This window comes from Coturnix japonica, chromosome 32 (assembly GCF_054131305.1).
Source record: "Coturnix japonica strain WE chromosome 32, WE-NBRP24, whole genome shotgun sequence".
NCBI classification, from domain to species: domain Eukaryota; kingdom Metazoa; phylum Chordata; class Aves; order Galliformes; family Phasianidae; genus Coturnix; species Coturnix japonica.
Genome location: NC_140694.1, coordinates 980,101 through 1,006,210, shown reverse-complemented (window position 1 = coordinate 1,006,210; position 26,110 = coordinate 980,101). Strand labels below are relative to the sequence as shown.

At 39.8% G+C, this 26,110-nt stretch overlaps 2 protein-coding genes across 2 annotated transcripts in view; both read right to left on the bottom strand.

The window, feature by feature from the left end:
- The window catches only part of LOC146755417 (receptor-type tyrosine-protein phosphatase T-like), a 37,947-nt gene extending 29,373 nt beyond the window's left edge, over positions 1-8,574 (bottom strand). The window contains exons 1-2 of the mRNA XM_085525595.1: positions 8,526-8,574; positions 7,190-7,364 (exon numbers count right to left, since the gene is read on the bottom strand). Coding sequence (XP_085381721.1) covers positions 7,190-7,337 — 148 coding nt within the window. The 5' untranslated portion in view covers positions 7,338-7,364; positions 8,526-8,574. The remainder of the gene's footprint in view (positions 1-7,189; positions 7,365-8,525) is intronic.
- A 948-nt stretch (positions 8,575-9,522) lies between these two features.
- The window catches only part of LOC146755413 (receptor-type tyrosine-protein phosphatase T-like), a 158,749-nt gene continuing 142,161 nt past the window's right edge, over positions 9,523-26,110 (bottom strand). The window contains exons 4-6 of the mRNA XM_085525495.1: positions 16,769-17,040; positions 12,545-12,626; positions 9,523-9,632 (exon numbers count right to left, since the gene is read on the bottom strand). Coding sequence (XP_085381621.1) covers positions 9,523-9,632; positions 12,545-12,626; positions 16,769-17,040 — 464 coding nt within the window. The remainder of the gene's footprint in view (positions 9,633-12,544; positions 12,627-16,768; positions 17,041-26,110) is intronic.

Here is a 26,110-nt window from a genome sequence, read left to right as displayed (position 1 = left end):
TGAAAAATGCTCTTTAATCTTTTCATTTGGATAGGGCGAATGTTAACGTAACCAACACCCAGCTTCTCCCTGGAGTTCAGTTCTGCCGGCTTTGAATGCAAAGCAGTTCAGCTCCATCATTCAGAGGCAAATACTGTGTGAACTTTAAAAGCCCTGTTTCCCTCAATATCTAACAGAAGCTGGCTGAAGGGCCTCCATTCAGCACACCTGACTTCATTCAGTTGTCCAGTAGCAAATGTAATACTTTTGCAGCAAGCCTATTAGCTGCAGTAACTACTGCATTCCTGAAAGAGCTCAGTAACTATGCTTCCTTACACTCTGTGCGTCTAGCACCACAAACTTCCTACAATCTCCAGTCATCATGATCTGAGGCACCTGCATCCCAATAGAATGAGTTTACTCCCTTCATTTGAAATTCAACCATTTCTCACATATAAATGGAATCCGTGCTGTTTTGCCAGTTTACTCTGACAGGTTCTCTTATTAATAATGACCATTGCACACTGAGAAATCTAATGAATCTTTGCCCACATTTCATATTAAGTATAGCACTACAATTTTGGGCTTTTTTTCCCCCCTCCTGCAACAGAAAAGATATTTTGATGTAGAAAGGATATCCTTCCTGCGGAGATAACAGCTCATATCCACCAATTATATCTAACAAGTGTCAAAGGTCTCCTAATCATACCAGACTCCTCACCAATATCCAGTACAATGACAGATGGTACTTCAAGTGCCTTCTCTTGAATTAAAAGCACTTAACAGGATTGTAACCACAGCATGGGCAAATTAAGAATAGTTCTAGGTTCCATTTGCCAAGAGGTTTGAAAGTTCATTAATAACTTCCCTACAATTAAAGAGGCAGAAGAAAGATGAGTGGAAGAGAGACAGTTAACGACGCATGTGACTCAAACCTTCTGCTAAATTTCATAGTTGAGTCATAAGGTGGGTGGGGGGGCGTCATTTTGAATTGTAATATCATATGAGCATCACAAGCAATCAGCTGTTAGAAAACACCGTACCTTGGAAAGAAACAAAGAACAATGGAAAGTTCCAGATACATTTTGCATGGTGTACATCTGATCGTCTGAGTTGCCAAGCTATCCTAACTGCAAGAACGTTTCCAGCTAGCAAAGGCTTTTAAGATATCTCCTTAGCATTTGATGCTTTTTTTCCTTCCGATAGCAGCACTCCTGAATTAATTTCTTTGCAGCTGCCTTCAACTTTTCTGATGATTTTAAATGGGCACGGAGAGGGCTGTGTGTTCTGACTGCCAAATATCAACTACAGGCATAACCCAGCAGGATCAAACCCTACTAGAAACAGCAGCATAGATTGCAGAACAATTAACAAAGGGACAATTTTGTATTTTGACTATATTTTAGCCACCAAGCAAGAAAGCTAATGGGGACAATAAACAACACTGGCCAAGTAACTGCTACCCCTCCCATCCCTTTAAAAATAAACAAATGAGAATTGGTATTAGCAAGACTACAGACTGTCATATGAATACTACAGAACAACAGAAGCCTCCAGCAGTGAAAGTCCCTCAACATAAGTTAATACGCTGTACGCCCCAGCAGCAATAGATACTTGAAAATTGCATTACTGCTATCTTCCTCCACGATGTAAGGCAGCATGAAATATACGAAATTACCTTGTCTGTACTTTTCAAGCATGAGTGTAATCCTAGGCAGACTGAAACACATTCATTTGTTCTTGCAAGCTTCCTCCTTCCACCAGCTGAACTGTTTGTTGGGAGCTTTCTCTACAATAGGAAGCTAATAGGTAGATGTTTACTGGAACACTAACCAAAAAACAACATATTATTTCCACCAACTTTTGGACCACATCTTTTATCTGAAGACCAAAACCTTATGTAAATTGTTTTGGCAATTTTAACATATTAAGATTGAAATTGTTATGATTAAACAGCTCATTTATTTACTTCGATTCCCACTTTATCCTTTGTATTTGTCTGATGTGGGGAGACACTTCTCAGAACAGCAGGTAGAAGAATAAGGTTATATAGAAATATGCAGGTCTACATGAATAGCTGATGGAAAAGTCAAGGAATGCCAGGGCAGTCTAGTGAGATGACAAAGTCTATCACACAGCAATGCTTTTCCTTTCATTACTTTTGCTCTTTGGAGATTTCCTCTCCTCTGTTTGGTAGAGGCAGGTAAGAGGGTATAGGACAGGGCACAATTATTTCATACATTCAATACATTCATAACATTATCTTACTTAAAAGCAGCAAGAAGGCTTCTTCCCACAACAAATCTTGCAGTTACTCAGGTCAAGTTGAGAGGAAAGATTTAAAGAAACAAAACTAAAAACAAACAAGCCTTTTACTAAGTTAATCATTCCTAGCTATTTCTAGAGTCCTCTTCTAGAGAGAGAGAAGATGATAACCCTGGGAGAAGCCTCCTTGCTCCTACAAAGCTGTAACAGCTCTCTCTGCCTAAGACTGGTGAGGACTGCTTGCCCCATGGCTTTCAGCCAGCAGAACAACAGCTCACATGAGCCGTCTGCTCCCTGCACCATCACAACCGGTTCCTGAGATACATCAGGGAGGCTGCAGGTAACCACACTCAGAAAGCACAAGGATTTACTCAAGCTCCTTCACTTCAAAAAGATTGTTTTGTATTCTTTTTTTTTCTACTTGTTATTGCATTTTTATCTTGTATTCAGTTAAGAACTTTATACATCACGAGCATCACGCTTAGAAACATGCATATTAAGAACAATCCTAAGGAACTCAATCCCATCCATTCACATCCACACATACACTCTGTGGTAATCCAAAAGAGCAACATTAACACACACCCGATCAAATCTACACTTAACTTCTCCTGGTGCTGCACACATTAACTCTGCAGACAATCCAGTTGTGTAAAAAGGCAAAGAGAGAACATGAGAGTGTGAGAGCATGAAGCCTGAGGAAAGCCCTCCCCATCACAGCTTTCCTGATACCGCTGACAGTGCCAACGAGAGATGCTTCCCTGTTCATAAAGTGATAACGTGCAGGACCTTGATTAATTCAAGGTGAATTCAAATCTACTCAGCAACTTTCACAACCTGGATGAGCCCGATTAATAGCCGTGAGGCACGAAAATTCCTATCTGAATTTCTGCACACTATAAAAAAATATTTTAACAGTGAAATCTAAAAAGCATTTATTTCCGACCATAGATGAGTTTCTCACCTAAATGGCTCCAAGTGAGGGGCCAGGTTAGGATCTTCCAGCTACTCTCAGGCAAAAGAAGATGACTGCAACATTGCTACTATTCTTATCAGTACCCCCAGCCCAGGGATCTGAGTACTGTTATGGCAATAGTTGCTATATTATCTTGTGATGGCAAGGGTATTATGATACATTTAATGAGTACTTTTCATACCAGTATCCTAAGGTACAAAATTATACATGTACTGTGGATGAATATGAAGTGAAAGACTATGGAGTTTATGGTCACAGAATCAAAGAATGGGTTGGAAGGGACCTTTAAGATCACCTCCTTCCAACCCCCTGCTGTAGGCAGGGACACCTCCCTCTAAGCCCAGGTTGCTCAGCCCCATCCAGCCTGGCCCTGAATGACGGCAGGGAAGGGGCATCCACAGCCTCAATGGGCAACCTGTGCCAGTGTCTCACCAGCCTCGCAGTAAGGAATTTCTCCCTGATATCACATCTAAATCAGCTTTAAACTGGAAGAGGGCAATTTCTGCTCATCCTGTCACTACAGGCCCCCATAACAATGTCATCCTAAGGAAGTACATTGAAGTCAATTGTATTTTCAGTCCAGATGCAAGCTCTAATCTGCAGTACATGCATAATGCCATATAATATACTTTCATATCTACACTCCCACTTGTTTCACCCAAGCAGACCTATGGAGGGCCTGATGCAACATCTCTATGGCCAGATCCAGCCTGGATCAGATGTGCGAGACATATCTTTATTTCTTATTTTTTTTAGGCTTTGGAAAGTTCTTTTTCCTAATAGTTCTTCCTGAAGCTTAATAATTAATTGAAACTACTCTGGATACAACTCCAATGGTACATACTGAGACTGGTCAAAATGCAGGTAGAGGTTGTCTACTTCATAATTTTTAATAGTGAATTTGCAAGGTATATCTCTATATATTTAATACTGAAGCAACTTAACCACATACATAGGTATTTTGTCTTAATGCATAATTATTTATTGTTATTTGTTGTCTTGACAGGCATCAGACCAGAAAAGAATTAGAGAAAAAACAGTAAGCAACACTGGGGAAAAAAACAACAACCCACCTCTCCCTCTGGCATCATTGCAAGTATCAGCTTCATGTCTGAAAACCTCAAGAAAAAAGTGACTGATAAACAGATGAGCTGTCCCAAACATCACATGGATGACAGAAAGCCACTCAGCTAAGGAACAGACTGTCTTACATCTGTGTTGAGTAATCAAACACTATAAAAATCAACAAAGGCAAAACTGAAGGGAAAAAGAACATATCCTGAGAGGTCTGTAAAGGGGTTTTGTCGCATACTGCAACTCCTGTTGTGGCAGCATAGAACAGATCTCATAAAAATCATCAGGTAGCAATAAAATGATCTCAAAAGACCTGCTGGTGAGCCAAGACTGCAAAAACAAACAGGTTCAAGAAAAAAGAAGTTACAAATTTCTACCACTCATTAATTTGGGCACTCAAACTACCTGAAATGGATCAGAAAAATAAATCGCAAACAACTTGCCAATACAAACACACGCACAGTTTAAAATGTTATTCACACTCCCACATGAAGTAAGAGGCTTTCTGGAAGGACACTCGAATTGTATCATTAATACAGATCTCACGTGTTCAGATCCTGGACAGTTTTGTAGTATTTTAAACAATCTTTACACAAGCAAAATATGCATTTATTTCAGAATATGGATAACTGCCATGCAGCTTTTACTTAAAAGAAAATTACGGACGAGAAGCATTCCATCTGCATGCGATCAGTACAGCAAGATGTAGAAGCTCTAGGATACTCGAAGCCTGCCCTACACAAAATTACTGTATGAGAGACTGTGAAAGTTAAGAAATAGAGGAGAGCTATTTTCCAGAGGAGCACCAAAGGATGGTAAGGTGTGCAGATGGAAATGATGGGTTTTGCAGGCTTTGTGATTACGATTCTGAAGTGCAAAGAGAAGAATAGATTTACTGCCACTTACAGAAGGTATTTGCACAGACAGTGAACAGCTCTGCAGTGGCAGTTCTCTAGCATTCTCAGTATTGGAAATATAATGTCCACATAGTCACGTATGACAACCAAAGGGGCTGGTTTGTGTTTAATATCACTGGTTTATTTGCTGAAAGAAGTATCTACGGTACCAATTTCAAGTGTTGAGGTAGTAAATGTATTTCAAATAAAGATTCCTCAATCTGTGTCTACTAAATTATGCAGCATCAAGAACTGTAAATCACTTTCTCATTGCTGTAATAAAATATCTTACGGCTAAGGGAAGCAAACAGATCTTCACATGAGAAAGATATATAGATAGCTTTTTCAACCTTGACCTTTGTTGAAAAAATCCTACATGATTTTATGTTCAGCTAACTGGGAAAAAGCATGTGAGGCAAAGAATTAGCTTGGATTTAGTAGGTTTAGGGACAGGACTATCAATTGAGCAGAACTTCAATTACAGACTAATTTAATGTATACCCAAGTACATTACTGCAATTCAATAAACATCTCTTCAGAATTAAACAATTCCAATTTGCTTTCATTTCAGTCTGTATATATGTGTTGCGAATTTGCTATTACCCACGCTAAAATTAGCCAGACTAGAAGTACTCATCCATGCAATCCCAGTGTTTCACAGTGCTGCATCAAGCTAACCTCAAATGAACCACTTAACTTTGCCTGCTTACTAATACAGCAGCACAGAGCAGAGGAGTGTGCCTTCCCATAACAATATTCCTCTCCTCAAGTTTCTCTGCCTAGGTGTCTGCCTGGGTAATTCAGCAGTGAGTCTACCAATGTCCATCATGTTGGATGTCCAGCCATTCACATTTACAACTCACTCTTCTATTTTTCTCCTCCTCATACTGTTAAACATGAAAGTGTCAGGCACATGCCCAACTCTGCATACTCTAATATTGGTTGCTCTGGAAGACTGCCTTCCCTCTACTTAACAATTTTACAGTACCAATATGCTGCTTTTGGCAACTCGATTTCATTTTAATCATAAGTTAACTCCTCTAACAAGTGAGATAGTAGATAATTTGGTGGGAATTAAAAGCATTTCGCACCTAATCTGAACATTCTCTTCATGATCAGTGTAGCCTGAATATCTACAACATTGGATATTTAAAACATTGTGAAGGTGCTAGTGCTAAGTGACAGAAAAAGTTGCTAAAAAAGTACTACAGTAGAACAAAGTGATCTCATGTCTCCAACAGTCCTCTATCTCCATAACGTACAAAAGTTTTGATCAATAAAACTATATTCTCTGAGAAGATTCCTTCCACCCACATCAGTATTGCCTTCAATAGACACTAAAGCAGTCTAAGGGGAGACTGTCACCTTCTGGTTTGTTCTCCTAAGTCACAGTGAGCATCCTTGTGGTGCAGCTTGGGTAACATTAATAAAGCAGCGCAGTAAATAGCATTTCATTCCGTGCATCATGGATGTTCTTAAGCAAATACCACCTTGCACGTGTCAGGCACAGCATCACCTCCCGAATCACAGTTAATAAGAGAGCTGAAACCTCCAGCTTCCATTAAGAGCTACTGATATCTGTACTGTGTGCTTCAGGACATCAACAGAATCATTCCAGATCACCTGCACCCAACAGTCTTTAACAGACTCTTCTGACATGCAACACTACCATAGGATTATTTGTGTCTGATGAAATGTAAAGCAAGCCAGATGAAGCTGACTGACAGATAAACTATTCTGCTGACTGCATTAAAATTATCCACAGCTACCATACATTACTTCAAGAGCTCATGAAGAAGGCTGTATTCAGATAAAGCTTTGATTCAAATACTTGTTTTAAGAAAATGATTGAAATTCATGTCACTTTTACCCATTTTTCCTACTTGAATCTAATAGGATTGAAAGAAAGAAAGGCCCAATAGGACGTCAAATTTTACACACAGTTGACACAGGAGGAAACGCTCAACTAACACCAAGTTGCTGTATTAATACAACTTACCTTTCACTATTAGTTCTGCATAATTTGAAACTCCAGATCCTCCATCTGAGCGAATGACACACCGGTATTTGCTGATGCTGCGCTGCGAAGTGTCAGCAACGCTGACGGTAGCAGAGAAACGCCTGTGGTTGACGACTCGAGTAACCATTAATGCTGTGTCCCTCCCATTCCACTGCTGTGGAGACAGATGAAAACAACTCACATCACAAAGGCACACAAATTATTCACTCTTCGTTACTCTTAAAACTGCTCAGACCTTCACTAGGTTAGATTTTGTACGAGTACAATTCATTCAGGAAAAGACAGCTGGTAACGTCCCTGAAAAATTTACAGGCTTTCTGGGTTTTATGAAGTAGTGGGCTTAAATGTTCTTATATATTTAAGTTTTTTGTATCTACTTAAATTCTGACATATTTTTGTGCGTTTGATGTGTTATGTATACTGAAAAGCCTGGAGAGTGACAGCTAAGACTATCTGTACTGGGTATATCCAGAAGCTTATCCAGGACATGAAAATACTACAAATGAATGCATTTTGTACTCCTGTGAAAATACTATAAGTGAACAGATTTTATAAACCTGTCATTTTCAGGCATAAAACTTTGTTTCCAGAACAATTTAAATACATTGCTTGGATGAACAGCAATGTTTATATGTCCAGCAATCCTCAATAAATCTTTCTCCACCAATGCCATGCAGCATTTTCCCAACTGGAAAAGTGACAGATGATGAATTAACGGGAAATCAGCATAAACACCTGAACTTGCTCAGTTGGTCTATTTTATTAGAAACCTCAATGGAAAACACAGAGTCATTGTGCCAGTTTCCAGTAATCAATTTTGGGAAGTATTTCCAAGGCTGTTTTCATTAAATCCTCCAGTTTAAAAGAATGGAAACCAGGATCCCCCTACCAATGATGATTTCCTCCCAAATCCCTTCTTCTCTTTGGAAAAAAGGTTCACAGTGCTTCAGATCAGAAGTTTTTTCACACACATATAATCATTCCGTGGAAAGATTTCACAGAAATAATTCAAAAAAAGATATAGAATAAGCCAAAATATGTTTCTGTTAATGCTAAAAGTACAACATAGGCCAATAATTTTCAGGCTAAAAGGTATAATTTAAGATAACAGCTTTAATAATGTACAGTTAGAATGACTGTTATTTTTACAGAACGCCAACCACATTTCTCACCAACACAATCTTTTTCCCGGTATTAATTTTTGTTTACACCATTAGTAAACTGATTCTTGCCTGAGTATTTAGACTAGTGCAAGGTGGAATGATACAAAGATGGTAACAGATATTCAGAAGGTTATTTATGAGGAAAAACTCACTAATATGGATGCCTTCACTGGGAAATGCTGAAGCAACCTCCACCAGGGAGCAATCTCCAAGAGATACTGCCTCAGTGGTGGTCAGCCCTTAAATGAGGTCTAGAGGAGGTGGAGTCAAGCTCCACCCCTTCTGGGACCACAGCTAAATTAGTCTCACCTGTGCTCCCACAGCTGACCTAACATTTGCCTCAGCTGATTAATCAGAGGTTCAGGCTGTGATTACCAATTTCAAACAATTTTCAACTCAACTATCTTCAAAGTCTCCAGAAGAACTCTAGTATAGAATATGGCAATGCTGGAACTCCACAGAGCCAAGTACTCCAAAGGGCACAAGTAATAACTTTGTCCTTCACTGGCAAACAGCACTCCACCCTTCCAGTTTGCTAAAAGCTCCATTTCTAACTCCAGAACTGAAAATCACTTAAGTTTGTCACTACGTGAATAGCACAACACAGTTTTTGAAGTCCAACCAGTAGAATGAAAATAGACACAAAGAGAAGGAACTCTTTGGTCATTTAGTGAGCAACCAGAGGAACATTCTGCTATCAATATAGAGCCAATGCAGAGCAAAAGCCAACGGAAACTGGGAGGAAGAAACAAAATGAGTACAAACTGGCTTTGTCCTTTTATAACATACCTTAAGGAATGTTTTCATCTCAACATACTTCCCTCAGCCTTTGTCAACAATATTTTTGGAGGGCAAAAGGAAAGAAGACCAAAAATTAAGCAGAAGGGAGGGATTATTGCACCTGTTCTGCCTTTTCTTTTTTATGAAGGAGTGCTTACAGGTCTGAAGATGTATGTTTAGAACTAACATTTTGCTGGCCACTTTTTCCATCTTCTGAAGCACAGTTCTGCATTTTATCATCTTGAATTCTGATCTGGAAACAACTCAAGGCAGTTCTCAAAGGATTTTGATGATAAACATTTGCCCCACCACCCTGCTGTCCTCTGTCTATTTATTTTACTTGAAAAAATTGCATCACTTTACCTGAAGTTAGAGTTTGTCATGCTGGGACCACTTCCCCCCAGCAATGCACTGGAATGTCGCATTCTGTCCCACATTAACCTCCACATTCTGAAGCCGTAAGAAATGAGGTGCTTTTCCTAACAAGAAATGCAAAGAATAGGAAGGGTAGAGCAAGGCAGCGATTGTGTTACACCAACACAGATATCAGAACAAAGCAAGTCATCCTACTCCTGACAAAGAGATTTAGCAAAATAAAGCTGTCCCTCAGTACTGAGCTACTTGGTGCAGAGCAAGGGGATCTTACAGATCTTTCATGGTCACCAAAACAATTTGTTACTCCCTTCTATTAAGAGTAACTGAGAACATTTTTTCTCTTTAGGAAACTGTGGCTCTACCAAGGGCAAAATGAAATGAAATTGAGGTTGTCAAGTGTGGCTGGCCAAAACAAATTTGTATAAAGAATTTTCTCCTTTCAATTGTATTGACTATCAAATACATCCTGTAACTGTGGAGTAACAGTGCCACTGATATAAAATCACTGATATTAAATGAAACATTGATATTACTGATAAGTGTTGGATTGCTGCACTGGTTAATAACGCCAATATCTGCTTTTTGATGACAATAAATTCAGTATTCGTTCAACACTAAACCACCAACATCCAAATGCTGATATCACCAACATATTTTGTGACAGCAGAAAAAGGTCATCTGATTAGCTTTGTGCTTGCTGGGCTTCAGAAGGAAGTTTGTGCACCAACCAAATACTCTCAGAGTAGGACACACAATAGCCTTCTAATACAGTAAGGGTCAGCATTTTTCAACTTCATCTTTACCTTTTGGATATAAGTAGCCAAGGAATTACATATTTTCAGAGCACAAACTAACCTACATTTTTCTATTGGAATTAAATAGGTTCAGAAGATGTAGGCATGTGTGTGCAGGAAGCCTGGCAAATAGATGGTTGTCTACTACAGGCACATGAACAGAAAACCCTTGCCCGCATGCTACGTCAGAGGTTTTTATCTAATTCCTGTGCCACATTCTCCATATGCCCAGTTTGCTGACAACTCAAGTGCAGGGATTCTGTACTATCGTGCTTTCTAGGGGTCAGAGCAGCGTGTCAAAGCCAACTGGTAAACCACCTCTGGGTGACAGGCAGCAAAGCAAGTACTATGTGCTGCTTGCAGGCTATTTAGGAGTGACTTCTGCCTGTGTTCAGGTATGAGTGAGCTCCAAAACAGGCACATATAGCCACACCAGCCTCAAAACTAAAACATAACACCAATAATTTCAAGTGCCATTCAGGCTCAATCAGAAGCTTCCTCATTCCTGTGCTTTGAGTTTTAACAATTGTAAAATGAACCCGAGGGGCAAAGTAAGTCTGTACAGTGTCACTACTGAACAGCAAAGACAACACTGGGAATCAGACAGAAGTATTTGCAAAGACTGCAGAGAACTCATAGCTTGTAGGGACCTGCACACACTGCAGGTTGCCAACTGATTTCAAATGCACTGGATATAGTCTGAGTAATTCCAGCTTTGGGTCACCAAGATTGCATTTAATTTTCCAGAGGAACCTGCATGTACTTGGAGATGGAGTTTTAAACATCAGTTTTAATAATTCACCAAGCAGGATTTGGGGTTGCTATATATTTTTTAATCCCATAACCTTCTTGTCTTTGCCTCACAGTTGGTTCTGTGGCCTCTTTCCCAGTAAAGGGATCAGTCACCACCAAACATGCTTTGGAATGCATACACATCATTTGGGGGATTTGTTTGGAGGCTGCCAGTTATCAGCAACATCTGGTCAACACAGATTGTAAGTATTTCTTAATGAAGTAAATACACCCAAAGGCCCGAGGAACAAGCACATGGTAAATACAAATATAATTCAGTTAAACTGCAATTAACCATACTGCAGTTATCAGAAATGTCCTGTTAAACTTGAGCAGAGCCATGTACCTCACATTGCGAATGGTTGCTATTCTTTGAAATAAAATGGGTGAACCTCACCCACAGAATTTTGTTTGGAAGAGCTGCTGCTCATTTACTGAAACTAAGAACCAGTGAAAGGGGCTGTTAAAGCTCCAACCTGATGGGGGTGGTGGGCTACCTTCCCAAAGGACATCAGGCCACCTGGAAATACTACAGCATCAAAGTTATAAACAAACCTAAATATAATAAGCCAAAGTATCACCCATAAATTCAATTTAATCTGCTACATAACAATTAATAATTCAAGCACTAAAAGACATTAATTTATTATGGATTACTTTTTAAAAATACTATATTTTAAAGAGATATGTCTAAACTCATCAATGAACATGAAAGCTGTTAAAAATCTGTATGCTCCATACACAGTGTAGGGATACAAAAGTCCTTGAGCCTCTCAGTAGATGCACAGAGAAACCAAAGAAGTGCGCACACAAATGTAGAGGCTTAATGTCTCTCTATGCTGGAAAAATGTAAGCTGGGCATAGTACAGCTAAGGTAGGAGAAACAGAACAAATATTTCTGAACAGTGTAATGAACCTGCATTAGTTTTCGTTGCTGTGTAAGTCTAAATGAGATTTATTTATTAAATAACTCATGCAGAATCAAAAACCTTTCTTTTGAGAGATACCTTTAGGATATGTCTTTTCTTATTTTACTACTTTATATATCGAACCAATTTGTCTTATTTCCTTAGGTTAACCACGCAGGACATTATCAGAAACATTTAGATCTTTTCCTACAGCAGAACAATTCCGAAACAACAAAACAGAGTTTTATGTTCTTGTGACTCTTCTACAATGAGAAACTTCCACAAACATCCTGGCACAAGTGACCGAATCAGAGCACCTTTGCCTTTTGCACAAATTGTCAAGTTATTTAATTGCACAAGGCTGGCTGTCTTTAGTTGTTTTGGGGGATACCAAAACAGAAGAGATTTTACAGTTGGCACTATTGGATAAGTCACAACTTAAGACTGCCAAGCCCAGTATTATAGACTGCAAAGCCTGGTATTTAACGCATTGAGACGGTTAGAAGAACAAAGAATACTCACTGCATGGATGGGCAAGAACTCTGACTTCATCCACAGCTATGTACCCTGGATGTCCTTTCAAAGAGACAGATTCAAATATCACCTGAAATACAAAGAAAAGGTTTTCTTAGAAAGAACTGCACTAGTCATTTGGCCAGTCACCACATTCCACTCCTATTCCAATGTCTGATACATTCAAAGCATTTTATCATTAATAACAAAGGGGTACCTATGCAATACAGCATGAAGACACATGTCAAAGACAGAAAATCAATTTGACACAGATAACAAAAAGAGCAATATTAATTAGGATTAGTGAGAACTATGTACTGCTTCCATTTGGAAGAGCAAAGAAACCAATTACACACATGTGCAATTACATCTGATTTGAAGTGTTCTATAAGTACAATACAAATACTGTGTGCAAAGAGTTTGGGGCAGGGCAAGGGGACTCTGGGAGACTGGTAAAATTCAAACTAATTAACTATTGCCAAATAAGCAAAATAAAATTCAGGAAAAAAACAGTATTAAATGCTGTAAAGTTTACAAGGACAAAGCTAATTAATGTGTTCAGCTGGCACAGTTACTACTACTGCAGCAGCCACTGTTTTTGCAGGATAATTCGTGACTATCAAAATCATTACCGGAACACCATTAAGTTTGTTAACTACTAAAAGCCAGTCTTCAACACTGCTATTCCCACTTTAAATAAAATTTGGCATTCCTAGCCTGTCACTATTGAGCCTTTTCTTCATCTCCTCCATTGGAAGATGTAACTCAACAAAAGATTCAGCTTTTTGAATGCCGACCACCACAGCTCAAGCTACAAAAGTGGAGCAGCATGTACTTCATAATCAGGTTGCCATTAATCATTTTGCTTTGCATTTGGGCTTCCATAATTTAGTTTCTACTTATATTCCCATGATATCTTAAGATCTACTCCCTCAGTTCAAAGCATTCCAAGTGGGAGCACTCCTGAAATAAGCCCTTTAGAAAAATGCCATGATAAAAACAGGTAGAATAAAGAAATAAAGGGGAAAAAACAAAGTAAGAAAAGCTCAGGTGCTAGCAATATAAACAGAGTTCTGCAGCAGATGAAGGTGGGCAAAAAATAGGTTGTCCGAAGGATAAGAGGAGGTAGCAAATATCTGGAAGATGATCAAACCATCAATAAATGTTTCCTGTGTTCAAGAATACTTTCTAAGGACTGTATAAACAAGGAATAGAATGCGTGTCCTCAGTATGGAAATGACAATTTATTTGATAAATGAAAATTCATTCATGATAAACACGGCACTTACTGCTAAGGTCACACAGCAATTACTGTGACTCCCTTCAGACTAGGATTAAACTGCGCCTTCATAGCCACCAAACTTTACTTTGCTTATCTTATAGCTGAGAAGTTACAAGCTTTGCTGAATTACTACCTCAATTTCCTGAAAGCCAAGAACTTGGAAAGAATAATTCCCCGCTTCTTTGAGGTAAAAACAAACACATAGCGGACTGACCTCTGTTAATTAGTGACACAGTTCAGTGTCTTTAATAGAGCACAAAATAACCTAAACCTTGAGTTGGTAGCAGCTGTGTCAGCTTCTAAAAAGACCATGGATTTAATCTTCACATTGCTGCCAAAATCACTGACAAGAGCAGAGGGTCTCAATTCACACTGCTTTGTTTGGACAGCTATTTTATTACCTTTTTAACTCTACTCTCAGATCTCTTTATTTCTCAGTTCAGATTTCCACACTGTTCTCACCCTTTTATACAGTTTTGCACCACTTCAGCCCTGTCAGAGTGGGCAGAGCAGAAGCACCTGGGCTGAAGAACAAGTGTTTAATACTTAACATTTTTGGAAGTTCTCAGAAATTAATATAATTTGCAAATGCAAAGTTTGGCTCTTCAACATTCTTAAATGCTCCTGAGAACTGCAAATACCAAGATTCATTTCATGTTTCCTTACCCATAAACAAACCCACATTTCACTGCTGCTATCTACCAGCAATGTCTGTGTTAGTGATGTAGCGTGGCTCATCTGTCGTGGTACGACAGACTTCTTCAGGCATGGATCAATACAGTACACAGGATCAGTACATCAAAACACCCCTTCCTGGCAGACTGTAGTGCTGTGCTCAGTGCATTCTGGGACTAAGTTAATCCTCGTGGCATGCAGTAATTCAAGAGCACACGTCTTACCTTTCTCCTAGAGCTATTATAGATTTTTCTCACTACACTACAAACGCTCGCAGACTGGGAATCCAGGCACAACTAACTCATGGGCAGAGCTGATAAACCTCTACCACCATCACATTAATACCTCAGCAGAGTGCTTCTGGATGTAGGTGACTCATACAACCCTTGTGCAGAATTGCCAGACCCAAACCACGACCCTCTGGCAATAGGCCTAGCACTGGTTTGCTGCTACTCACACCTCCAAAGCTCTGGGCACTTGTCAATACCTTGCATCCTGGGCAGTTGGCTTCAGATTTCTCAATGCACACAGCAATTACTGATGGTGTAATTGTTGGGTATTAAGAAAATAAACATTTTTCTTGACGTAGATTTCATTATTTAGGAGAAATACTTTTTTCCCCCCTGTGTTACCTTGTACTTTTGAAATACAGAATATCCATTCAGGCCTCTTCTGCACAAACTGTTCTCCGGGCGTGCAGTTTTGATTTAAAGTTGACAAATAACACTCTCACAGCATAATCTGGATTGTGAGTGTCAATGAGACGTTCCCCAGGCATCGGTACACAGAAGCTTTTATCACCATGCCACCTCTGGACTCCTTCAGCCACAAGTGTTACGATGTAACCAACAGTAATTTTGATAAAATTCCATGATTGCATTTCCCCCCCACTTTTGAGAGCTTAAAGTTTTCTTTCTTTTTTTCTTTTTTTCCTTAAACATAGAGAGTCACTAGATTGCAGAAACCAATGGACAAAATTAGGGACCAAGGACAGAGCAGACTATCAGATCCCTGACAACATTTTAAGAGCCATACTTTAGCAGAGGGAAATTAGAACTTTATCCATCATAAAGGTGAGGCTCAGGAGAGGGAGAGAAAAAGAGAGAGAACATTTGCATTTTCTGGGCAGGAACCACTCCCAGGCAGTCACTGCTGCCTTTAGGCTCTTCGTTTTTGCACAGCGGTGCAAAATTCTTCTTTGATTTAAAGGATTTTCTTCCTCGGGAAAAGCAAACCTGACCTCTAAAAAAACTTGCAAAAGATGTAATGAGGTTCAGGAAGTCTGGTATTGGTATATCTAACAGTTGGATCTCGTAGTTTGAGATCAGACTGTCTTTTCCAGGTTTTTCAAGCACTGATTACCTGGGTGAAAGATCATTTCTGTTCTCTCTGTACAGCACCTACTACGAAGCAGATTCTGGTTGATGTTAATATGAAAGTAGTATCGATCACTTTAATATGATTTCAGAGCGAGTGACAAGTTGTGCACAGCCCTTAAAACACCACTTCCAGTGCATTTGCATCTCTTTATCCCATATTCCCCTTCACCCTGTACAGTGTGCTCTTATCTATTCTGCTGAAATCCTTGGCTCCTTTTTGGAGGCAGAACATTAAAGTGTTCTACTTTAGCTCAGATTTTACAGACCTACTACCCAGTTATTTAAAAAAAAAAAAAAAAAGCTTTTCTTCCTACTGTTTTCTATCCGTAGAGCATTCAATGCCTTTTCATAGTTTCTTTTACTGTAATTCCCATCTCACTCATGCTCTTTTTTCTTACACTATAATATGTATTTCTCCTTTTCCTGCAAGGTGTAGGGTGCAATTACCTCCCAGGCACCGTTTTTTTTCCCTTGAATGTAAAACGATAAAAATCAGAAGATAAGAGTTCTCATGTCTTCACTGCTTAACAAGGAGTATATGAGTCCATTGTGTGCATGGGAAGTGCCAATCCAAGTCCGTTTACATGCATATTTCATGATACATAAGTGGGTTCTAACTTTCCAATAATTTACTTCACCTGCCCAGCTTTTCCTCTGTGACCTGAGAACATATGTAAAGAAAAAGGGTGAGAAGAATTAAGTCAAGATGTCTCTATCATCTCTTGCTATAAAACTGTCATATGAAAACTCTATCTGATGCAAAAAAAAAAAAAAAAAAAATGCGGGGAAAAAAAGCTGTATTTAATTTTCAGAAGACTTATTGCTAACAACAGCTCATAGCTCACACCCAGCCAGACACTCAATGGAAACAGACAGAGAAATACTGTGAACTCATACCTGATAAAAATGCGGCCAGAAAGTACTGATGGCAAGCTCTGCCTTCACCCATCCTTCTGTTACAACCCCTGAGACATTCCATATGGGATTGCCCTGTGGTCCTCCGTTCACTTTCACGTAGACATTCAGAGAGCCAGGACTCGAACGATCTCTGCTGGAAGAGTAATAATGGAAATCGATGCAATGTGTGTCATTTTCCTTCAACGTGGGCAAAAGTAAGTGAGCTTTCTGCCCGGATGCCCGTCCAGAGCTGTTCACCATCATGAAGGAGCCTGTACACAGACAAGGGAAAAAAGAATGAATACTAAACATCTGCTGAGCTCTTTCAGTTAAAGCAGATTCCCTAGAAAAGTCAATGATTCCTTTAGAAGCCAGCAAACAAAACAGTTCCTCCTAAGAACTCAAACTAGCTATTTTATGCTAGTTGTTAGGTAACAGAAAAGAAAGGAGATCTAAATTACAGGGTATAAATACAAATAGATTCATGGCCAGCTATAACCGCCTTAATTAGATAACTTAGAAATTGTAAATACAACTTTGCTTTTATTGTTTTATAACACTGCAATAAAAGAGTCACCCTAAACAAAGTCATATTTACCTTCCAAGAAGCCACAGGGCTCTCCTACAGCGTACAGCCCCAAATACCTACTTTCCCAAAGGCACATTCAACACAAAAGAATGCTATAAAAGATCACATTCTCAGCTGGCATTTGCCTGCATGGTCTCTACCACCTTAGTGCCAATCTGTACCCGGGAACACTGTATCTTGGTGGTACAAGCTTTGGAAAGCAGCAAGGTGTTAAGAAAACCCAGTGTACAGAGCCTAGATGAATTAGGCTTGTTAGCACAAGAGCAACATCTCAACTAGCAATACAGCAACAAGGACAATTACACTTCTAGGAGGGAAGGACCGGCTGAATTTTAGGAGAGAAATCTATACTAAGGCAATTTATGAGTTTGTTAACCCTGAAGCTTGCATCATATTAAGCATGGCACTGGATGTTGAACTTATGTTTTGATTCATCAAGCAGTTATTTTACAGCACATTGTGTCTCAACTCATCTCTTTACAGATGCATCAAGGTGACAAATGTTAGCAATAAGAAAAAACATTATGAGAGTTATTTGATTCAATTCTGTTTAAGGGATCTGCTTTATGTGTGTGCAGACACTCGCAGAAAAAGCTGAAGAAAATACCAAGATCCGGGGGAAAAAAAAATCTGTGTCAGCAGCTAGGCATAATAATTTTTAATCAAATGCAGCCTTCTTGACATTCAGAGTCCTGCTGCAGCTGCCAAGTCATGCTACAAATGTATTTCTCTACTGGCCTCTTGCAGTTCACAGCACACTGTGTTTGAAAAGCCTTGCCTCACTTCTAACCTATTGACTTCCCCAATTCCGTGCCACAGCAGTTTGACAGACACTCAGATGAGCCAGATAAACATTCTGATCAGTTTTGTCCAGTGGACAGCCATACATATTCTATTTTATTTTCTTTTAAGCCACCAGATACCAGCCACTTCCTCACACAAAACTGCTTTTGGTGGTTTGTTGGTTTGTTTCTGTTTATGTGATATGTGTATACATTTTGTAAAGGACTGCAAAGCACGGATGCAGAAGAAAGTGCATCTTTCACAAGAAATCACACACGCTCCTGAGACCTTGGAAAACTCGAGCACAGTGCAGGCACAGCTGGGGATGAGGCGGTACGAGCAAAAAAGCTACAGTAAGGTGCTCTCTAGCGATCCGATCTTTCATTTGGATAGGTTAAAAATCCCAATGGCCCCCAATCCAGAGATTCCAAATTCACAGTAAAGAGCTCAAGAAACAGAAAAGCTGAATCCAAGCCTTCAATTTTTTCTCTAATAATCAAAGTCTGTAAGGTGAGACTGATAAACATTCTCTGTTGATTCACTCCTGCTCTCAGTCAAACTCAAAACCCCCTTCGTCAGTTAGTTTCTCACTGAGTGCTGCAGTAATCTTCTGATCCACCCAAATAAACTAAAATAGTGGCAATCTGAGATTTGGGCTCAGACTGTATCACCTGGGATAATTTATGACCAGGAAGCACAGTTTCCAACAGGTAAGATACAGGGGTGATGCTACAGCCAAAGCAAACATTCAGTAAAGAAGAGGTCATTCATTTCTGTTCCATCTTTGATCAGATCTTAGCACACATCATTTCACTTCTGGGTGTCTTCCTCATCCTTTCCCTATTTGGAAATCCTTATCTATTTGGATAGTAGATGGATTCCTGCCCTAAAGATCTACTCTGAAGCTATACAGTGCCCAGCACAACAGGGTCCTGAACTGTACTACATCAGGCAGGCGTTTCAATGATAGAAAGACTTAAGGAGGATTTCACTTTTACAGATTCACGTATGAAAATAAGGAGCATTCCTCTGGGAGAAAAACATCAGCTTTTAGTAAAAGTTCAAAGCAATAATTACAATTTTAGTTTTTGACACCCACCAAAAATGAATCATACCCTATTTGCAGAATGACAATGGCCTTTTGTACAATAACTCTGGAGTATAGAGCCTGTACATAGAGACTGACACAACGTGAGTGAGTGAAATATCCATCAAGCAAAAAAACACTTAATAAAATAATCAGCCTTCGTTATGGGAAGAATAGCCTTACCAAAAAAAAAATAAAAAATAAAAAAAAATCATTGCCATTTGCATGTTATTCACAGCCTTGGTTCTCATTTCTGGATGCCTTAGAAACAAAAACCCACACCCCATAGCATGCCTAGAAATACAAGAGAAAAGGCTCTAAGATCATAACTGTCTCCAGTAAAGTCCTGAGGGGAGAGACTGTTTTACATGATTGTGAAAAAGATAAAAAAAAATTCCACTACTGGTGCTGCTCCCATCTTTAACTGTGCCATCTGGTGTCTCTACCTGCTCTTACTTCCACAGAGACCTCAAATAGCAGCTGCCTCAGGAAGGTCTTTTCCTGCCAGGTCAAGTTGGTGCTCAACACCCCAAGCCTGCCCTTAGGAGGGGATATTATTAAACTTCACCCATGCCATGACTGACAGTGGGTACAAGAACGTTGCTATCTCACAAAATCTCACTGCTGTGAATAATTTATACCCTCTACCACAAATTACCCTCCAAACAAACCTAGCTGTATGTGATTCTCATTTCCCTTCTTGCACTGTGAACCTGAATGCATAACCCATCCCCTACCCTCAAGGACCTTCCAAAGGTTGCTCTGTGTGCTCCTGGACCAGCAGCTGGGATGCACTGACTACCTGTCCATGCCACTAAAGCTTTTCTGGGCAGGACGCATTGCTTACCAGTAGCTCTGAGATCAGCAATAAGTAAACAAACAAACAGAGTTCAGAACAGCCTTTTAAGGACAAGCGTGTTTTGCCTTATTAGCTGTAATAAAAACTGACACATTGCGATTCAGAGCCTGACAGACTTCTTTAACATGAGCGCAGAATTGAAGCTGATGGGACTTCTTTTGAATTTATAGGCCTGTATGTGCAAATAAAAGAGGTACAAGCGGGTCTGGCACCAACAAGCCATTTGTCACATTTCTCACTCATATAAAGAACTAGGGAATGCATTAACGTGTCACAAACAGAAATTATTGATCAATGAATGACTGAAAACCTATTTAAATTTCTCCAGGCATGAATGTGTATAAAACAAAAGATTCCTTGAAGAAACTCTGATTTGGACTGACTTTGAACAGTAATGAGAGCAGAAAAAAACACTGAGTGCTGTTTTTGTTTACCTCCATCTGGAAAGTTCAAATGTCATCAAATAGACACTGAAATGGGAAAGTTTGAAGAGAAGAAATGATCTCTGCTGTGTGAAAGTTGTTGGGTTGTTCTGTTTCTATTGGACACAGAAGTAAATGCTCATTAAAGGAGCTGAATATGAGGTCAATTAAATTTAGTGCTCTTGAACCAACAGGTTACATCAGTTAATATCTTGCTGGCTTTGCCACCTTCCTGAATAACTAAAACCAAATGTGCTGCGTTCAGATCAGTCAAAAGCATGGAGAAAAGAAAGATGGTAAATAAATTCATTTTTAAAAATCCATTCAAATGACAGTGAACATAAAAAGGCACTCTCTTATAGTTATTAAACATACCACCGAAAATTGGGGAATTAAACCATGAAGAGCTCTCTAGCTGGCCATAAATTTCAATTTTTCCCCTGCCTGGTGCATAATGATGCCTTGATAAGCTTCCTATTATTGATGCATCTGCAACATATACCCTCTTTTTGAGCTGAAATGCTGCTCTGTAGCAGATGGTGGCTATTGTGTTTACACATCAGCACTTTATGATTGCATTTTCTCACGTCTGCAGTAAAAAAGAAAGCCGTAATTGAGTTTTTAATGGCTTTGCACATTGTTCATTAAGATTACATGAGTGTGTTCTGACAAATGACAGCTGAAGAAATGAGCCACTGAGAACCCCTCATGATCACCAGACAGACCTCAGCTGATGCTCTTTCACTGCTGCCTTTGAAGAACTGCGCTGTTTAAAAGTAAAATTACAGCAACCATTAAAGACTGAATGTAAACTTGAAAAGAAAACTGTCAAAATGCTCAACTGCAAAAACAGCCTTCGGAAACCCTGAGAACCCAAATCAGAAAGTACAGAACTTTCTTTGAAACAGCAAACTCTTTCTCCCAGTACATCAATCTGCTTTTCCAGCAGCTCCATCACAGCACAGGCACTTTTTTTTTTTCAGACACAGTGCTTCTGGTTACCAAAGAACAACTCTACCCTCAAAAAGGAAGGGCCTGACACCTGACCCTGTTAGCATGGAATGAAGCAACCTGAAATAATTTCAGTCAGAAGGGGCCTCAGGTAATATCTAAGGCATCATATTTAGTCCATTTCTGTGCTTAGAGCAGGGTCATCTCTTCTCCCCACTGACTCTCTAAAGCCTCCCAGATGGTCCAGTCCCTCTGGATAACCTGCTCCAGTACTTGGCTGCCCTCAGGTTGTTTTTTTGTCACCCCTATAACCTCTCATTTCAGCCCATACCCCTTGTCTCTCACCCTCCAGCCACTCAGTGCAGTAATGACTCTACCCCATCCTGGAGGCACTGAGGTGTTGCTCCCAGGACCCCCCCAAATCTTTCCTGCCCGAGCCTGAACAATGTCATCACTCCTCTCAGGTGTGACATCACTCTTGTCCCAGGGTGCTGGCTCCTGCCCTGACCACTCACTCGGTGGCCTTCACTTTCCTCCCTCCCTTTCATCAGAGTCTGTGATGTTGGGGCACCCGAAATTGGACACAATAGGCTAAAGGCAATCTAATGAGTGGCAAGCAAGGAAGGACCACTTCTATTTGTCTGCTGGCTAGGTCCCTGTTAATACAGCCCAGGATGGCATCAGCAGTCAGAACATGCTGATGACTTATATTCAGGCTGCCCTGTACCTGACTAGTCTACGTCCACATTCACAGTATTTCTTCCAGCCTGCCTCCACCCCTCTGGATGGTGGTCCTACCCTTGACTGTATCAACTGTTCCCATAGTTTGATGCCAAACTAGAGATGCCACCAATTACTGCCAGCCAACCAGTGCACACCTCCACAGCTACCACCACCAGCCCAGACCATAACAACACCCTGACCTGGAAACACATGAAGCTTTGTCCTGACTCTGGTCTCCGTAGTTTCATAGCACTTCTTCTGCAGTTGAATTACAGGACCAAGAGAGCTCTGGTAACTTCACATCTTACAAAACCAAAAAAGAAAGAAAGTATTTCCATATAATTGCTTAAAGTTAAAACCATGAAATTCACAGTTCTTCTTCACAAAAAGTTACCATTATACTTTCCTCATTTTTCTACCCCTGCCCTTCTCAGCTACATGTAATAACAGCTGAAGAAGGCTCAGAAATCTCTTCTCCTGACTGATGAACCACAGCGAGCAGCGCTTGTACAAACTCAGAATTAAACAAGGCGTATCTCATAGCTGCTATCCCTTCTTCAAATATTAGGACAAAATCAGACCCGTGGGTTTTATCTCTCAAATGTGGGCCACACTGAATTAATCTGCCATGGAATAAGAAAGAGCTTGATTCACAGATAAACAGGAATATAAACTGCAAGTTCAGTCCCATATAATTCATGAGGACAATTCATTCACTTGGGAAACTGTTGGATAATAGGAAAATATTTTTTAAAGATACAGCCTTTATTTGTAAAGACATTTTCTTCTGGATATTTATGTCGTGAAAAGAATTATGTTGCTGAGGGTTTTTATAAGATAAATCTTCTCTGGAAACAAGACTGATTACATATTGCTTCAGCGACTACAAATATTTGCTGTACTCATTGAAAGGATGTGAAGATTGTGGCACTGTCGCCTCACTGACCCTTCTGAAGCAGGGTCTCTTATTAGCAGAGGGACTTTGTGGCCTCACCACCAGCCCAGAGCAGTCCCAAGCAGCTATGCACTCAATGCAGGTATACCTGTACCCAAACTACTGCTAGATGCAGTGGAAGATCAGCACTTAGAGGTTAACTAACATCTGTATGGAGCACAAACACAGTAGTGATACTTAACTACAACTCTGATAACCAAAGAACCTCGATCTAAGCCTCCATCAGATGAATCCTGAAAGCAGTGCCATCTAACAGCCCTGGTCTGTAATAGGGATGATTTATCACAAAGACTCATGATAAAATTTCACACTTGAAGGTGCACAATGCTGTCCAGTGCTATTGCTTACCACTCAAGCCTCACAAGCAAGTTGCTTCCATCATCAACCAGAGGAAGAACACCGGCAGCTGGTGTTTGCTGGAATAACATCTGTGCTCCAATCACCTCTTTCCCTCAAATTTTAATTTACAAAGCAAAAATCCTTGGTATCAGACCCCAGATGAAAGCCATCGCTCATGTGTTACATGTACCTTACAAATGCTCTGCGTACCGCAATGCTCCACAGTCATCTTCAGAATTGTCTTTCCATGTTTTGTAAATGTTTATTTATTGAAAGAGTGACTGTCACAGCCATCAGCCTGTTCCTGAGAAGCAAACAGTGCTGTGGAATCACAAACTATTCTATAAATCTCAATGGCGAACAACTTTTTAATGGATTCACTGCCTTCATTCATTGTTGCTAAGGTCACTGCTGTAGCATGCTTTGAGACTGTCCTTATTCCATTATTTATAAATACAGTATGAATTGCTTTGCAGTACTGCAAAAAAAGGATCCATTAGCAATGAAGTTACCCCAGTTTATCAGATAAATGAATCTTGTAATAATAAACACGTGTCTCTACAATCAAAAGATCAGAAGTCTCTTTGATTTTAATTATACCTTCTTGTTTGCATCATCATTTTTTAAATCGCATGAAAATATACACTAAAACCATGAGGAGTTATTGTTGATTTTCAGTTCCAGTAGTTTGATTACTATTCATCCTATCAATTACTACCTTAACACTTCGGTAAAATGTAGAGAACTGATTTAAACACTTAATAAGGCATAGGTTATTAAATGGGCAAATAAGCAAAATAGAGGGAATAGCCGTAACTCAGCATAATATCTATGTTTAAAGACATTGCAAATCTTGTTCTCAGCACTCAAGAGCTTTATTACAGCTGAGCCTTGAAAGAGAGGCCCACAGGAATGAGTTGTAGGGACATTAGTAAGCCTCAAAGCCTCTTGCAAATGTAGTTCCAAGAAGGCTCAGAGTTCAGCAGAATACTAAATATCTTCTTCACCTGATTTAACCCATGGCCAACTGGCTGCTGCCAAGTGCTTCTCTCACTCATGGGAAACGCAGCATTTCAGTGTAGAACCCCCGGACCCACTCTCTGAAAACACACTGACCATTTATTTAGGTTCCAGGCATGCAAATGCTTGTGTAATGAGCATAATTTACAGACAGATGCTAAAGAACGCTCTCGTGAGGAAATGCCAACAACAAATGAGTTCAGAGGTAGCAGTCAGTACAGATTTTTCTGAACAAGTAATTGCTGTTTAGAACGTGCACCTCATAGCTTTGCTTACAAATATGGAACTTACTTTAAAAATAAAATTCCCCATCTCATTACAACTCAATGGCTAAAAATAAAGGTCTCTCCAACCAAGGCTCAAGGAAAGCATGTTTTCAGTTGTTGATTACAAGTCATTAAAGAATTAAATGAGTACATTACAGCTAATGCTACATCAGCTCTTATTGGAGGAAGGGCAGCAAGGCAAAGGGAAGCTCTGCTGCCCCTCTGGACTGGGACAGCCAATGGCAACAGGCTTTGATACGCCTGAACAGACACAGTATGCACTAAACCAGGAATATAATTTCTTTCTGGCTTTGAAAGCTGTTTTGTCTGAATGTTTCATATACAAGTAACGGCCAACAGACATGATATAACAACTTGTAACTACCCGCACAGAGCAACTATCCTGCACTGTTCAGATACAATGTCAGACCAGTCAAAGTCATTCAAAAACAACAGCCCCTCTTTAGAATACACTTTTATTCTCTACTTTTACTTTGTATTTACAGTGTTTCTCATTTCTGGTTTGCTTCTGAACACATTTTTTCTCTCCTCTACACACGTTCTAAAAGATGACTGCAAACTCCGTTATGCCTCATTCTTCAAGTATGCAGCAGACATCTGTTAGATGCAGCCTCATTTGAGAGGTGCGCGGATGGATGGCTCAAGGTTCACAGAACGGCTTGGTTTAGTTTACTTTACTTTCACTCATCTAAGGCCACTGAGATGGAACACCACCAGACACTTACCCTGCTGCTGGAGCTCAAGGTTCTCAGATGCTCCACAGCACCTAACTCTGCCATCAGACAAAACCCACTGCCTGTTTCCAGTGCCCCATAAGACAGCCATCTGGAGCACATGTTCATAGACTCCTGGCTTTCTTGCTGTTGCAATTCATAAAAATTCTAAATGGCCATGCAAGTTGGACCTCAACACTTGTGTATTTTCCAAAAGGAACTTTGGAATAACCTTTGGAGTTGGCATGAGGGCTACCAGAAGTATTTTAGCAAAACTATTAGTCTATTAGAAGGTACTAGATTCCAAGTAATCCAAGCACAGTCTTATTTTCAATACACTGGATTCTATCTTTGCTTAATCATTAAAGACAAATGGCTAAATAATTTATTATGTCATTCCAAAGCATAAGAAGTGTGTTGTACGCCAGCCAGAACCAAATACCTCATTAGCAGGCATGCAGCTCCATTGCTGGCCAACTTTTACGGCCTCTGCAACTTGTGTAAAACTTCCATATGTCTGTCTATGTAACATTCACCAGGCAACCGCGGAGAGATTATTACCGTCTGTATTTGTGACAGAAAACACATATTAAATGCAATGCCAAAAGGCAACT